Source organism: Marmota monax, unplaced genomic scaffold (assembly GCF_021218885.2).
Source record: "Marmota monax isolate L192 unplaced genomic scaffold, Marmota_monax_Labrador192_F-V1.1 WCK01_AAM20220418_F8-fsc00018, whole genome shotgun sequence".
NCBI lineage: Eukaryota > Metazoa > Chordata > Mammalia > Rodentia > Sciuridae > Marmota > Marmota monax.
The window spans coordinates 8,130,312-8,147,832 of NW_026692201.1; the positions used below are offsets into that span (position 1 = coordinate 8,130,312).

Here is a 17,521-nt window from a genome sequence, read left to right on the forward strand (position 1 = left end):
TACAAGGCTTTCACTGAGACTTCTATCAATCTAGGGCCAGCAAGCAAACCTAGTCACTCAAGCTGGCCAGGTGACTGGCAGTCCTGCACCGTGGAAACCTCTCACCTCTCACTGTCAAATGCCTGGCTGGTATTACTCATCTACCTTTACAAATTCAAACAATCCATTCAAATTATATCCTTAGAAAAGATCATGATTTTCTCTAACACTTAATGTCATGTGCTGCTTGCTTTCACTTTGAGAAACCAGCCTCTACCTCAGAGCACAGCCTTGTCCTTGGAAAAACCCACAGAGCACTCCTAGGCACATACCCACCCTGCTGAGTTGTTTATCTACAAATAACAGGAGAGATCTGCAGTTCCAGGTGTCCCTAACTCAGTCAGGCTAGGTGATGACCCATAGCAACCCCCTAGCAACCACCAATCAGCATGAGACAGGGAAAATACCTAGGATGCCAGATGACCCTCCCAATAGTTTATGGTGGTTGAAAACATTTGGGAAACCATGTAGTTCAGCACGTACTCCCCTCGTGGTTTAAACCAATCAGTTCAAACCGTATCCCCCTCTTGTACTAACCAATCACCCTTACCCAACTTGTTCCCGCCAGTGAATGTGCTAATCATGTTTTAGAGTTGTTTTATGATTTTCCCGCAGTGTGTGATGATTTGCTAAGAGATGCTATGATGTATGTGAAGTCCCTGCCTTCCCCAAAGAGTGTAATAAACTGCTGCAAACCCTGGGCTCAGGGCATCTCAGCGTCACCAGTTGCTGTGTACGTGCAGAGGACCGAGCCTCTTTGCTGCTTACATCCATCTTGGTCTCTGGTGGTCTTTTGGGGGTCTCAAATTCGAGCATAACAACTGATCATGGGTGGGTGCACTGCATCCTTTTCCCACTCATCTTGTTAACTGGAGCCTTAGCTAAGGACCTTGGCCCAGGTATTTTAAGATCCCTGGGACTACTACATGGAGGGCTTCCCACAGACTACACTTCCTGGCTGGGGATGTGGCTCAGTGGTTAGACACTCTGGGTTCAATCCCTGGTTCTAAAAAAAACGAACAAATACTTCCAATTATATATACAATTATATTCCTCTCTAGTTCTTCAGGTTGAAAATAGGAAATAAAGTAGCCCATCTACCAATCTGCAGAGCCTTAAACATACTCGATGAAAGCTCTGTCAACTCCAGGAACCACTGAAGCATTATATAATGTCACCGTGCTCTGACTAGAAGATATATTTATGAACTGTCTTTTGAAATCTAAGTTGTTTCTAAGGAAAATGGCTCCTATATTCATGCACAGTCACTATGCTCTGGTGACCCACAGAGTTTGGAGGTAGTGTATCATCTGGGAGAAATTCAAGAAGCAAACAGCTTCCTCAGCTCACCCACAGAATCAGTTATCAGGAAAAAGTTTGAGGGAAGCTGGGGACTTGCAGGAACTGCGGGAGTCCAAAGGAGGTGGATGGAGTATTTAACACCAGGAAGAAAGGCGTGGCTGGATTAGGACTGACTGCAAAGCAATCTGGGGAAAGCATATGGGCAGCACTGGATCTAGAAATGGAGCATGGAAGGAGAAAGAATCTATCAGTGTCCCGGCACTGTTCTGAGTAACAGATGCCTTTGCTAGCAGTTAACATATGATAATCAAAGCCAGAAAGAAATGAGCTGCTCCCGGAAAAGCAAGTGAAAAAAGGGCTAAGGGCAGCATTTAAGGCACAGGCAAAGAGGGCATGACGTCACATCCGCTAGGGGGGCTGAAATGAAAAGATACATAGATGGGGGGGGGGGGCATGGTGGCAAACGGCCCCGTAATCCTGGGCTGGGGAGGCTGAGGCAGGAGGATCATGAGTTCAAAGCCAGCCTCAGCAATGGCGAGGCGATAAGCAACTCAGTGAAACCCTATCTCTAAATAAAATACAAAAAGAGTTGGGGATATGGATCAGTGGTCGAGCCTCCCTGAGTTCAATCTCCAATAACAACAACAACATCAAAAAGATACACAGTAAACATTGGTGATGGTGTAGGAATTTGAACCTTCACACCTTATGTCGTTATGATGCCCACAAGCAGGTGGGGAAATGGTACAGTTACTTTGGAAAATGGTATGGCAGTTCCTCAAAAGGGTAAGTAAGAGCCAGGCACCGTGGTGGATGCCTGTATTCCATCAACTCAAGAGGCCCAGACAGAAGGACCACAAGTTCAAGTCTAGCCTCGGAAACTTAGAAAGATCCTGCCTCAAAATCAAAAATAAGAAAGGGTTGGGGATGTATTTTGGTGGTACTGGGGATTGAATGCCCCTGGGTTCAAGGTTCAACCACCAGTTGTAATACCACCAATATCAATAAAAAAAAAAAAAAAAAAAAACTTTTTTTGTGGTGACTGCACAACTCTGATCAAATGAAAGACGATGAACTGTATATTTTAAGTGGGTCCATTGTGCCATATTAATAATATCTCAGTAAAGTTGTTTAAAATAAAAATCAGCACCTATGAAATGCTTCGTGCTAGAGATGTCAATGTGTTTATTTGCTGGTGAGGAATCTATGTGTCAGGTATTGTGATTTTTTAATGGAAGAAATCACTAAATTCTCCCAAGACCCTATGGAGTAGTTTATTATGATTTTTTTTAGAGAGGAGATCAAAGTGGAGAGTGTAAGAAAGTTGGTGAGTGGTTGAAACCAAGCCGTCTGGCTTCCAAGCCCAAACTCTTAGCCACTGTTATACTGCTCCTCGACAGTGGGCCTGAGCATGGTCAAGGGGAAGGAAGGGCGTCAAGAACCCGAGGGACCAGCCAAGGGGCTGCAGTTTTAATAAGGATGACTCAGGAAGATGTGATCTAGAATGAAGGAGAGAAAGGAAAGGGCTTTGAGAAGGTGGAAGCCTGGTGCTGAAAGTGCCGCAGTGGTGGACGCCACACACCAGGACTGGGCTATGGGTGAGCAGAACCCAGAGGAAGGACCTCTGTGCCTGAATCTAGGATCCAGGTTTTCTTTTTCTTTTTTCTAATATATTTATCTTTTAGTTGTAGTTGGACACAATATCTTAACTTTATTTATTTATTTTTATGTGGTGCTGAGGATCAAACCCAGGGCCTCACACATGCTAGGTGAGCGCTCTACCGCTGAGCCACAGCCCCAGCCCCAGGATCCGGGTTTTCTTAACAGAAAAAGGACAGGAGCATAGAGAAGCAAGTGGGCAGTGAGAGAGTAGTTCAGATGGTGCACCAGATTCTAGCTAGATAGGCAAGAAAAAAAAATTAGAGGGAAGATGAAAGGCTATGAGAGCCAAACAAAAGAAGATTCAGGGGTCAGAATTCTCTAGAAGGCAGGGCGGGTGCTACAAAGTTCCAAGAGAAGGGAAGGGGATAAGAAACGGTAGTCAGGAAGTACCATTTTTAATGTTTAAAAATCTGAGCCAGGCATAGTGATGCACACCTGTAATCCCAGCAGCTCGGGAGGCTTAGGCAGGAGGATTTTGAGTTCAAAGCCAGCCTTAGCCACTTAGTGTGGCCCTGAGCAACTCAGTGAGGCTCTGTCTCTAAATGAAATATAAAAAAGGGCTGGGGATGTGGCTCATGGGTTAAGTGCCCCTGGGTTCAATCCCTGGTACCAAAAAATAAAAAAAGAATGAAATCTGAGAAGCCAACTGCTCTGAATGATGGACATCAATATTTTGAGATGTGGCTGTGAGACTCAAATGGCTACAAATAATCCTTTAGTTCACTTTGGCTTCTGTCCATATAATCTTATATCAGGGTCACTAACACACATAAATTTTTTCTTTAGCACATCTCTCTCTCCAATGAGCACAACAGTGAAAAGTGAAAATAACTGAGAAATACAGACTAAATATATCTATCTCACCCCTGAGGAATGTGTTCTAAGAGGGAGAACTTTCTGGATAAAGAGAAAAAATCCTTTAAGCCCATCCTGCTAACTTAATCCAAAGCATCCAAAAACTTGAATGGAAGGGCTTTTGCCCCTTCTCCAGCAAGTGCTGGACTTCATGATAAATGTAGAAAGTGCAGTTAGAAATACACTCTACCATCATGTACCTCTAAAAAGAACAAAATTTTAAAAAGCTGTAGTTAGAGTGTGTCTTGAAGACAAAAGACTAAAGATTGAAAAATAGCAGGACCGGCAGTGACTGTTTCTTGGGCATCAGAGAAAGGCAGGCTGTGGCTGAATGTCTGTTGAGAGCAGGGTGTCAAAGGGATCAGGATAGTCTCTAAATAGTTCTTGGATGCAAATGTCAGATATTATCTGGATGTGTAAGGGACAGAGTAGCTATGGCAGAGAAACACTTCTTGGGTCATGGCCCAGAGCAGAGCAGGTAAGTTTGCAAGGATCCCTTCATCATGCTCAGCAATTTACTTCCAATTTACACCCTGGTGGGTGGAGTAAGAGAGCCCTATGTCCACTTGACATTTGTAGACTTTTCAGAAATTCTTGAGCTCAAGAATTAAACCATTCCCCAAACTGCAAATGCCTTTCTTTGGGAGCAGATAGTTATGCTAAATGTATGAAACAAGATGTAAGTAAACATCCAGGATCACCATCACCATTGGGCCATCACAAGTACCCAGTTCTTTCCCCTCTGCCAATCCCCACCCCAGGGCCACACTATAGCATACCGGCCCTTCCTAAAGAGAGCCAAATGTGCCAGGCATGGTGGCGCACACCTACATCCAAGGGGCTCCAGCTCCAAAGGCCAAGGCAGGAGGATCACGAGTTCAAAGCCAGCCTCAGCAATGTAGCTGGGCCCTAAGCAGCTCAGCGAGACCCTGTCTCTAAATATAATATTTTAAAAGGGGCTGGGGATGTGGCTCAGGGATTAAGCATCCCTGGGTTCAATCCCTGGTACCCCTAAAAAAAGATAGTCAAATGTAACAGTGAAGGGGGAACTCTCCTGGCTAAACAAAAGCCTGCAAGCCAATTTATACACCTGGCTAGAAACATCCAGGTGTTGGATCTGGGCTCATCTCCGATGTGGCACTGGCTGTGACACTGGCTAATGAGTTAGGAATGGAGGGAGTACTAACCACGGGGACTTGCTTTCTTCAAGGCAGGAGAGGGAACAGAACGAGGGGGCTGCTTTATGACACCTCAACCTCCCCACCCCACATCCAGGTCCTATTCAATCCTGTCCTGTGATACTCTGAAGTCCTCTGTGCCCTGTGACATTGTCATCCTGCCTAGGGAGGCAATGACCAATCAAAGAAGTGTGGTTTTCATATTTTTACCCACTCAAGAGAACTATGCAAACCTGCCAGTGGAAAGTAATGTGAAAATAAATAATGTAAAATAAAATATATTTCCAGAAGAGACCAAGCAAGAGTACAAAGGAAACACAATACCTTCCAAAACAAATGAAGAAACGAAAGAAGACTCAATAAAAACAGAGACCTTAGGTGACTTTCCTCTCAGTACAACGAATACGTCTGCACAATTTAAATTTAAGATGAACACACTGCAACACCACAAAACCAGCTCCGTGCCTGGAAGTCCTTTCCACACTGTACACCAAAATCATAATTTCACTATGTAGTTCATGATGTGTTTTGATTCTGAAAAACTTCAGATGCAAAAAATTCAACTATCTCATGCTCTCGATAAATTGGAGCATCTCAGGGCCAACAGGAGAAAGGGAAGAAAAAAATGAATCTGAGATGGTTCCAGTTAGGAAATTTAAGGTTCTTCCCCACATTGGCCATGGCACAGTAAGTTCTCAGGAAGGAGAAAGGCCAAGGACCTCACTGGTCACCCGGCCTTCCTTCTCCACTGTAGGCTAAGTTTGAGGGTCCCTAGTCCCCAGGAAACAAGAACCTTCTTTTCTCCCCTCTCCCAAATGCCCACAGAGCTCCCACGGCATCCAAACCTCAACTGTCTCTGTATGGCTCCCAAGCACGGCAGTGACATGTTGACTTAGAGGTACAGGTCAGAAGACCTTATCCTCTTGCCTGTTTCTTTTTTTCCTTTTGTGCTCTACATTCTGCCTCCCCCATTACTGGGAATTGAACCCCGTGGTGCTTTACCAGTGAGCTACATCCCTAGCCCTTTATTTTTTATCTTGATATAGAGTCTTGTTAAGTTGCTGAGGCTGGCCTCTAACTTGTGATCCTCCTTTCTCAGTCTACCAAATTGCTGGGATTACAGATGTGCACCACTATGTTCTATATTCTAAAAGGGATCTTAAGTCCTTTAGGCATCAAATGTCTAATTTATACCTGTTTAAGTTACACAGTACATAGCAAGAAGGACCTGTAATCAAATGGCTCCTTATGTTCCAAGATGGGAAAAAATGCTCCAAGAGAAGGCAGAAACCATGCTCCATTCAACTCTGTACATGCTCCATGTTCAGGAGAGCTGACACAGAGCCAAAGCTTTCATGGGAAAGAGGAGTTTCCCTAGGAAAAAGCTGGCCCAGCATCTCCCTGTAGTTCCCTCACTGAGTGGTAAACAGGTCACATTCTGAAACCAAGGCAAAAACTGAAAGCTACTGAATAGGGAGCTATCCTCGTGCTGTGTTCTCAGCCCACACACCAAAAGGCCCATGTGACTCTGGCAGGGTCCCTCCAGTGGGCAGAGGCGAGAATGAGGGGTGGGAAGCAATGACACATCACCATCAGGCCAACAAGTACCCAGTTCTTTCCCCTCTGCTAATCTCCACCCCAAGCATCTACACAGGCCAACAAAGAGGGGGCGAGAACTCTAGCAGAAGCCCAGTGTGCGTCACACAAGGGGACCTTTCAACACCCACCCTCACACACCGCCTGAGGATGAGGTCAGCCTCCTTCTGAGGCCACGGAACAAGCCGACTTTGTGGCCAGATGGCCAGCCCCATGCAAGGCTCTAAAGATGGAAACGGGTTGAGTTTTACCCACAGGGACCTCACCCCTTATGTACGAAGCTCAGCCAAACCACTTTAATAGGTGTATTTAGGGGTGAGGCAAAGAAGTGTCTACAAAAACCACTGGGAGGCATCAGGGCTGCCCCGTCCCTTCCTCTCTCCCTCCATCTGGTCTCTGACCCCAAACCACCTCACACACACCATGTGGAGCTCACCTCCTTAAATCTCTCCATTTCAGTGATGATGGCCTCCTGCTCAAGAATCTACACTGGCTTACATTTGTCACCGAATCACATTCAAACACTTCACCTTAGCACTGAAATTCTGCAAGGTTTGGTCATTTGACCTTCTGTTATTCTTGCTGGTCCCTCGATACATACCCTGGGCTTGTTCTTCCTCCTCTCAAGCTACACAGTCCAGAGCTAAGAACACATTCAGACCAACTTCTAAATCCCAAGTCTCCCACCCAACAGCTGGAGACCCGGCTCAAGGAGCTCAAACGACCAAGTGCTTCAGTTTCCTTATCTCTAGAACAGGAAGCATAACAGCAGCTACTGTTAAGGCCAGTTACTGGGGGTAAAGGAGAAGACAGAGGTAAAATGCTTGAAATAAAGCCTGGCACGTAGTATTACCCAATAAACACTAGCTATTAAAATACTTAAATGGATGGAGTTGGATAATATAATGCTAAGTGAAGTAAAAAAACCAAAGGCCAATGTTTTCTTTGATATGAGGATGGTGTCTCATAATGGCGATGTGGGGGGAGCATAGGAGGAATGGAGGAACTTTAGATAGGGCAAAGGGGAGGGAGGGGATGGGAGGGGGCAAGGGGGTAGGAATGATGGTGGAGTGAGTTAGACATTATTACTCTAAGTACATGTATGAAGACACGAATGGTGTGAACATACTTTGTGTACTATCAGTGACTTGAAAAATTCTACTCTATATGTGTACTGTGAAATGATTTGCATTCTGCCATTCTGCATTCTGTGTATAACAAATACTTACAAAATACTTATAGTCCATACAAGACACTTCCTTCATGAAGCCTTCCCAACAAAACTGGGCAATATCTTCTGCTCCTTGAGTGTTCTACCGACAGTCCGAAAGCACAGATAACTGGCTGGAGTTGTTAGGGATTGTTTTATAGAGAAAGGCATAATCATGTATTAAAATTATTATGAGGGGCTGGGGATGTGGCTGAAGTGGTAGTGTGCTCGCCTAGCATGCGTGAGGCACTAGGTTCGATTCTCAGCACCACATAAAAACAACAAAAAAAGATATTTTAAAAAAATAAATAAAGGTTCGTTGACAACTTAAAAAAAATTATTATGAAATTCATGTTCTAAAACACATACCTATAGCTCACAAATGACCTTTACCTTCCAGTAGCAATATTTCAACAAATTCACTCCTAAGAGATAGTACATGTATGTATAGTTACAGATTTTGTCGCTTGGATCCCAGGCTTGATTCCACCAGGACTGAAAACTTTTGAAGAGCAGGAATCATGCCACAGACATCTGGGACACTGAGTTCCCACCACGGGACCACAAGGGATCATCAAGCCACTGCTTATTGAATTTTAAAAGAACATTATGCTCCTGGAAAAACAGAAGTAGTAAATAGGAGATTAAGAGCTCAAATCTACCCTTGTGGTATACCAATTCTCCAACTTCTTGCATACAAGGTTAAACCCTGATGAAATAGGAGAGCAGGAAGTAAACACACCAACACAGAGCAAAACTGGCAGCGACCCATGAGGCGGCCTCAGGTCTTAGCCTCCCTGCCTCTAAACTTCCACTGTATTTCATCCAGCCTTTCTGGATGAAAGTTCTGCCTTGTTTTAGGCCATGGAAGACTCCCCATCTTCTCTTCCAAATGATAAGCTTCCTTCCTCGTTTGAATGCTCCCATTCCAGTGCCTCATTGAGTTGTAGGTTTAAAGCAATCAGAGTATCCAAACTTCACGGGTTTTGGCATTAGTTTCCACTACACCCAATGCCATACGACAATTAAGAGTGTCTCACCCAAGAAACAGCTTCAAAAAGATATCCTCTAACTAATGGATGAGAACATGCCAAATGCTTTTAAGAAAATGGTGTTTTGGGGTGGGGATGTAGCTCAGTGGTAGAATGCTTATCTAGCATGCAGGAGGTGCTGGGTTCCATTTGCAGCACCACAAAGAGGAAAAAAATAAAATAATGAAAGAAAGAAGATGGTTGTTTTGAAGTAATTGAGTTCATTTAGAACAGCTGCAGGAGTTGCTCCCCTGTGAGGCATCTTCACACGGAGCTGGCGCCATCAGAGCCTGCTCCAGGCCTCTCTCCACCTCCCCACTGGTCAGCGCCCAGAGAACACCGCGCTGAATGTGAGTTTCCACAGGAAAATGGGGTTTGGATGTCTAGTCTTTTCTCTCCCACTTCGCATGGGCTGAGAGTCGCCTTCTCTCTGGCGGCCTGTGCTCTGGCAGATGAATTCTGCCCTGTTCCCTGCTGACCGTGCCCAGCTGGGTACGACTCATGTAGGGGCTCAGTAGGAAGAAACCCACCTCACCGCGGATACAAGCCACACTGTATCACATCACTTTATAAGGAATGAAGGTGATGTTGGCATCTAATCTCTTTTACCAACTAGTTCAGAACCTAGCAGAGGAAGAAGGGTGTTATTGAGCTTCTTCGAGGATCCCACCACACTCCCCCAGAATCTGACTGATCCAGAGCCTACTGTGGGGTCACGGGGAAAATTCCAAGAAAAGGCCTGATGGTGCGCATCCATGAGCATCACATACCAGGCCTACTTCTGTACACACTGCACAAAAAAATGACTGGAATCTATCACTCACCCCTGGAGACACCAGCCAACAACTGATCTGCCCAGAAAGGTTAAAAATCATCCCAGAGCCCACTCCCTATTATCTGTGGACCTATCTAAGCTGTATCCTCCCTCCCATTAAGAACTGTTTATAGCAGCTGCTTCTTGAAATACTGGCAGTCATCCTTCTGACAAGGGAAAAGTACACAGGTCTACAAGAGAAGCCTGTATATTTCACCAGGAACAGATATAAACAAAGCAAAGACAAAACACTCAGTCTTCTGATATAAACATTCTCCACCATAAGCATCAGACTACTCCATCCCACTCCTAAAGACCAAGCTGTTAATGTTGGCCTGCTTGGCTGGGAAGGCTTCAGGAAGGTTCAGGAAGAACAACTGTACCCCAAACCACATGGGGATGAGATCCCGTCCTCTAAATCATGTTTTCCGAACGCCTGCAAACAGCAGCAGGATCAAGAGCTGAAGACAGGCAAACTTACGTGCTCCTTCATCTGCTTAGCCACGGTGGGTGACATCATCATGCAGCAGAGGAAGACGACCAGGATGAAGTACAGCGCGTACATGAAGCGGGTGGTCCGTGACTGACGCACCTTGGGGCAGCAGCCGCAGCAGAGGGAGCAGCCTGCAGGCCCACAGCAGCAGGCCAACTAGAAAAGAGCACAGACATCCTCTCAGAGCGTGATACTGTGACAGAATGAGAAATACATATTTGGTCTTCATCCCGGGTTCCTAGCCTAAGGGCTTCTAAAACCCCTTGGATTTCCAGAGTGCTGGAGGAGGCAAGTCTGTGCTAATGAGGTGACTCTTGGGAGCCCTGGGTATTTTAGGGTAGGGGCAGAAGAAATCTGCTCTGTGGCTTAGTGGACTGGAAAGTTCAGCTCCCTAACCCATGCCTGGGGAGGGGAAATGTAAATTGAGTCAAACACCAAAAGCTCCATGATTTAATCAGTCATACCTATAGAATGGCATCTCCATGAACACTCCAATCCATGGGATTCAGAGAAGCCAGGTTGGTGAACGCAGCCACGTGCTGGGAGGGTGGTGTGCCCCAATCCCATAGGCACAGATGCTCCTGTGCTTGGGCCTTTCTGGACTCACCCTTATGTACCCTTTTACCTGGCTGTTCCTTGTGTTCTTTATAATAAACCAGTAAACAAGAAAGAATTTCCTGAGTTCTGTGAGCTGTTCAAGGAAACCCAAGGTGGGCTAGTGGAAACCCCTATTATAGCCAGTCAGTCAGAATACAGAAAACCTAAATTTGCAATTGGTGTTGTGGGACTGAGCCCTTAATTTGAGGGGTCTGCACTAACCCTGGGTAGTAAGTGTCAGGGCTGAATTAAACTGGAGGACACTCAGTGTCATATATTGAGCCACCACTTTAAAAACATGTTCATCCCAGCCTTCTGCAGGTCAGCCTTTCAAGCTCCAAGATGACCATTCTTTCTGACGAATTTAGTGTGAATCAGAGCTTCCACCAGAACTGATCTGATATGTCTTTACTGAGAAGCATTAATGGCTTGGGAGATGGCCAGTAATAAACAGGAAGGCACAGTTGGAGAAAACAGAGTTGGGGGATCAGCTAAGAGCAAGAAAAGAGGTCAAGAACCAAAGAAAGGATAAAGTTTGGTAGAAAGAATATGAAAAGCAAGAGAGGGGCCCAAGAGCATGGTCTGCCTAAATCTAGAGTCTAAGAAAGAACTGTATGCGCACCTAGGGACCCACCAGGATGGGAAAGGCTATGCTTTCAGCCACCCACCTCTGCAGAACATAATGGGAATGTGCAACTTGAAGCTCAAGGGACCAACTGTATACACATGATGCATATGGTGGGCAGGGGGCTGTGGCTCAGTGGAAGAGTGCTTGCCTAGGATGCGTGAGGCACTGGGTTCAGTTCTCAGCACTGCATATAAATAAATAAAATAAAAGCCCATTAACGACTAAAAATTATTTGTAAATGTATTATGTGTATACGTGTACATATATATACACATTCCATATGTTACAATTCAATAAGATACTTCTGGGGCTGGGGTTGTGGCTCATTGGTAGAGCATTTGCCTCCCATGTGTAAGGCTCTGGGTTCAATCCTCAGCACCACATAAAAATAAATAAAAACAAAATAAAGGTATTGTGTCCATCTGTAAAATATATATATATATATATATATATATATATACATTAAAATAAAAAGATACTTTTTTTGTGTGTGTGATGCTGGGGATTGAACCCAGGGCCTTGTGCATGCGAGGCAAACACACTACCAACTGTGCTATAACTCCAGCCCAGAGACTTTCTTTAATAGCCCAAAAGTTATTTTTCAAAGCAAACTATGCCAACAACCAAGGGAACAAACACATTACCTTAAGCTAAACTCACCAGATAGAAATTCAAAACAACATCTGTGAAATAGATAATTAGTTTGGCATTCTAGGAAACTCTCACAGCCCTAACTTGCTTCTAGAAGAACACAACTATGGCCCCTACCACTTACAGCTTATTACCCTCAGCATGTCACTCACCCCAACTGATCTTCACCTTTAAAACTGGAAACATCAATTCCTAGCCAGGCTAACTCTAGGACTGTCACAAAGTTGGACAGAAGAGACAGCATCTTATTGTCCCAGGTTCCAGAGGGCATAAGCCTTTTGTAGAATAAGCCAAGTCTAAAAAAATAAGTAAATGTAGAACCTTGTGTAAACTATGGGCTTTGGGTGATGAAGACATGCCAGTGTAGGTTCACCAGATGCCATGAATACGTTCCTCTGCTGGGAGTGTTGATAGTGGATGAGATTGTACATGTGTAGGAGCAGGGTGAACACGAGAGATCTCTCTATCTTCTGCTTGATTTTGTTGTAAACCTAAAACTTCTCTAAAAAAATAAAGCCTTTTTTTTTTTTAAATGAGCCAAACAATGCCTGTCCATGGTGGCTCAACAAATGGATGATGACCAAATAATGTTCAGTAAAGCCATGACACTGACACTCCTCAAAGTGGCTGAGGATTCCATTTCCTGGGGCCCAAGGCACGAATGGTGCCCTGCACTCTGACTTTCTCACCAGCATCGAATCACAAACAGTATTGGATACTGCACTCTCCTTTCCCATGAGAAATTATTCTATACTCAAAAGGGAGTCAGACAATCTCTTTAAAGAGCTATGCTTAAAATCCTTCTAGAACATTTCCACAAGAGTACAGGGATTTAGACACAAACACTGCAAAAAGCCTTACTGTCCAGCTATACAGGGGCTGAGGTTAAATGAATTATGGGCTATCTTCAAAATGGAATGTTATTTAAAAGAGTAAATCGGAGTTGGGCACAGTGGCACATGCCTGTAATCACAGCTACTTGGGAGGCTGAAGCAGGAGGACAGCAAGCTCAAGGACAATCTGGACAACTTAGCAAGACTCTCCCTCAAAATAAAAAGGGCTGGGGGAATGTAGCTCAGAGGTAGAGCCCTGGGTTTAATCCCCAATAACACACACACACACACACACACACACACAGTATGTCCATATTATGGGCTGAATTATGTCCCCTCAAAATTCTTACGTTGAGGTATAAAATAGGAAATAGGGTCTTTCAAGGGGGTAATTAAGGTTAAATAATCTCATTGGGGTGGTCCCTAATCCTATGTGAAGTGAGAGATTAAATTTCTGCTGTTTAAGCCACATGGATGGTGACATTTTGTTAGGACAGCCCCAGCCAATTGCATGTGGAGCGCATGTGGAGACACAAGACCACTTGCTAAGGCAAATTACCTGTAGAGTGAGCCTAGATGTGTGGAGGGAAAGGAGACACCTACTTATCACTGCTCTGTTCTCCTGTTTTGAGTATTTATCACATGCACATATTACTCTTAAAATTAAAAAATAAAAATAAAAAAGAAATCTAACTACTTGAGGAAAACAACAAAGTTTAAAGATTTTGCTACAAAAGCATTTGCAAATGTTGTATGGACTTATGTGATTTTCTCTCTTTCTAAAGAACCATCCCCTCCCCCAAACATTAAAAAGAAAAATCTTGCAATCAAAGAGCCCTTTCCCACTCTCACTTCTGCTGTTCATTAGATGTAGCAACAGCATGAACAGAAAGGCTTTCATAAATAAAAGGTGCTTTGTCTTTGCCTGGGCAAAGGGTCAAAATGAGAAGATAAGCTGGGAGCTCACTACCTGAGGCCGGGCCTCTCCCTCACAGCTTTTCTCCTTCTCCTAGGAACAGCCCCCACAGCACACACACACATTCCATGAAAACCGTCCGTCTCCCTCCCTGGCCTCTCCACTGACCTTGGCACAGATCCTTCTTCCAAGGTCTGAGGGAGGCCTGTGCAGAACTGCTCACAGAACAACGAGCCAAGGTTAGTACTGACTTCAGGTACTTCTGTTAAGTTAAAAAGCACAATACCCTCCTTACCTAGAATTCCCAGATGGCAACACCCCCAACTAGAAATAGCAAAGAATCAGGAAGAAAGCCAAACGGATGCACAGAATAAGCACGAACACGTGCACAACTTGTATCTTACTCATAAGAGCCCTTCTCTCCCCTCTCAAGTGTAGGAATCACAGTTCCAATGGCCTAATTACCAGGGTTCTGAAGCCCACAGCACATAAGAGCACCATCTGAGAACCAGAACTCTCCTCCAGGTGGCTCTGGGTCCTGGCTTTCCTCACCTGAAATTGGAAGGAGCCCAGGTAGACAGTGGACGGTAGGTGAGCGGATTTCATCTGACATCCTCCTGACGCCAGTGGCTGCCTGGAACTCTATGATAAAGAGGATTCTAAGTCTGAACACCTCAAAAGGGAACATGCGATGACCAATGAGTGCTACTCCCAGAAGCATGGGTAGAGTGATGGCATCTGTGCCACATTCTCATCTCTCTGCAAGAGGTAACAGGATATCCCTGTCAGCCGTAAAGTTTTAGATGCTGAAAACCATGGTGGTTGGAAAGCAGGCTGAGTCAACCCCAAAGCCCGAGAGAAAATGGATCAAGGGAAAAGCACCAAGAGCTCCCAAGCAGAGAACATGAAAGCTTTCAGACATCCCCAGGTGCTGCATGGTACCCTGTCACACACAGTGGTGCAGTGACTCACATTCATGATAATGGCCCAGGCAACAGGGTCCCTTCCACTCCACTTAAGAAAGCAAACGATGCATCTGTCACAAGAAGAATGATCCCAAACATGAACCATTTTTTTATTTAGTTTTAGTGCTTGGGTTTATGAGAGGATAAAGCCCTCAGCAATGTGAGAGACACCTATTCTGAAAGACATACTCTTTTTTTTTTTTTTTCAATTTGTTCTAATTAGTTATACATGACAATAGAATGCATTTTGACACACCAGACATAAATGGAGTATAACTTCTCATTCTTCTGGTTGTACATGATGTAGGATTACATGGGTCGTGTGATCATATATGCACATAGGGTAATGATGTCCAATTCATTCTACTATCATTCCTACACCCATCCCCCCACTCCTTTTACTCCCCTCTGCCTAATCCAAAGTACCTCTATTCTTACCTAGCCCCCCCACCCTTATCACGATAATGTTTTCTCTGATATGCAAATTAGCATTTGCATATCAGAGAAAACATTTGGCCTTTGGTTCTTTGAAATAGGCTTATTTCTCTTAGCATGATATTCTCCAGCTCCATCCATTTATAGGCAAATGCCATCATTTCATTCTTCTTTAAAGAGGAGTAATATTCCACTGTGTATATGTACCACATTTTCTTTATCCATTCATCTGTTGAAGGGCCCCTAGGTTGGTTTAGCTATTGTGAATTGAGCTGCTATAAGACATACTCTTTAATGGTTCTGGATAGCTAAGATGGCCTATGTGTCTAAACCAAATCCAAACCTTCCAAGGAAAGACATCCTTAAATCCAACACTACCCTTTCTTCACTCCCTTTTCCTGACTTCAGTGAGCACAGGAGCCCTAGCAAAGCTGAGGAAAGACATAAAAGATTTTTGTTAACTATGAAAATGACAATACTGCTCCTTGATAAATGGCAGAAAGTGGAATCAGAGAAAGTCCTCAAAACTATCAAAGGTACTCAAGCTGCTAGAAGAGAATTCAGGTGTTCCTGGGCATGATAGGGATTCTGCAATATCAAGAAAATCAAAGAAAAAGATCAAAGACATGAAACTGAACTGAGATAATGCTTTATATCCTATATTTGGATTCTGTATCTTTCAGTAATATACAATGTCACCCAGACTGTGCCAGGGCCCACTTCTCTTCCTGCTCTTTCACGATATAGAATTACCTTTGAGACCCTGTGGTCAGCAGAGAGGAAATGAGCAATTTATTCTGCTTCAACAGCAATGTTCACTGAAATTCTGGACCCCACAACCAGCATTCTGCAGCTCATTTCTCCTCACCCCATGTTCAGAAACAGTTTCCTACTAAGGTTATACAGAGCTTATCCCACTAGAGGGTGAGAAGATGGGGGTGAGGGTGTCAGTCAACTCTCACCATCACGGTGTCAGGGACCATACTTGACCAACAGTAAGGCAATGGAGTGATGGGACTTAAAAGCTAGACCAAGAACAAAAATCCCTCTTTCAATAGAAGAGTCTCACTCTTCAACCAGGGCAGCTGCAGGTAGATCTGGATTCACAAGATGACTGAGTGTGCTATAGAGAATCACATGTGTTAGGGAGTTGGCTTATCTGGGATTTATAGCAAATTTATGCCACACGAACAAATATAGGGCAGCCTTTTGAAGCTTACTTAATCCATAGGCATATTAGCTAACAATAGCTAACACGTATTAATCTCAACGACTATTACTGTTACCCATTATTATCACCACTGTTTAACAGAGATGAGACCAGGACTCAGAGGTAAGGCAACTTAAGGTCACAGGGCTAGTAAGTGGTAGAGCCAAGATTTAAACCTGGCAGACTTTGCCACTCTGACCCACTTTCTGCTGGCTTACGAGGGTGAACAGGACGGGTCACACTGGTCTGAAACCAGCCCTAATCCTTGGCTGCCTCCAGAAGGGAAGCTGGTTGTGCTGAGAGGAAGGAACAAAAGGAAAGCAGCAGTTTGTCTTTCCTCCCCTGTGTGTACAGTAAGCAGTCAAAATACCTCAAGTTATTGTCCTTCTGTGCCCCTCTATGTCTCCCATGCAACTTCTGGCCGCAGGGTCCTGAATGATTTCTACAGAGCTGTTTCCCAAGCAGCTCAAGCACCCAAGAACCAAGCTCCCTGCCTCACTCCCAAACCTTGCCCCATATTAAAAGCCCAGTTGCTCTGAAGTAGGAGGATCGCCAAGTTTAAAGCTAGCCCGAGTAGCATAGCAAGACCCTGCCCCCCCCCCCCAAACAACAACAACAAAACCAGTTCCTAATCCTGTGAAATAACCAATCCATTCACTCATTCAGCCAGCATTTCTTTTACAGCTTGCCTCCTATGTGTCATGTTCATTCCTGGGAATGCAGTAGTAACCAGAGACCTTTTTTCGAACTTTACTAAGAAAGAAAACAAATATACACATGTTACATATGCTTTTATATATATATATATATATATATATATATATATATATATATATATATATATATTTATATGTATGATACATACACAACACACATACATACATATATAGCCATCTACATGTTTGAGATGAGAAAGGAAACCTAAATATTCAACAGAGAGTACTGATCTCTTAAATTACGATAGATTCATCTTATACAATTTAATTCACTCATTAAAATGATTTTTCTAGTTACACAGGAAAACTAACTGCCATGGAAAGATGTCCATGTAGTATCAACTGAAAACAGTTAACAACACAATAGAACTCAGCCTCTGTGTTCCACAC

At 44.1% G+C, this 17,521-nt stretch overlaps 1 protein-coding gene and 1 non-coding gene across 2 annotated transcripts in view; both read right to left on the reverse strand.

Annotated features, from left to right (window-relative positions):
* The window catches only part of Serinc5 (serine incorporator 5), a 104,347-nt gene that overhangs the window by 48,397 nt on the left and 38,429 nt on the right, over positions 1-17,521 (reverse strand). The window contains exon 2 of the mRNA XM_046427794.1: positions 10,169-10,336. Within this exon, the coding sequence (XP_046283750.1) occupies positions 10,169-10,336 (168 nt within the window). The remainder of the gene's footprint in view (positions 1-10,168; positions 10,337-17,521) is intronic.
* Positions 11,895-11,965, reverse strand: Trnaa-cgc (transfer RNA alanine (anticodon CGC)). The gene has a single exon. It is a non-coding gene; the product is annotated as a tRNA-Ala (tRNA).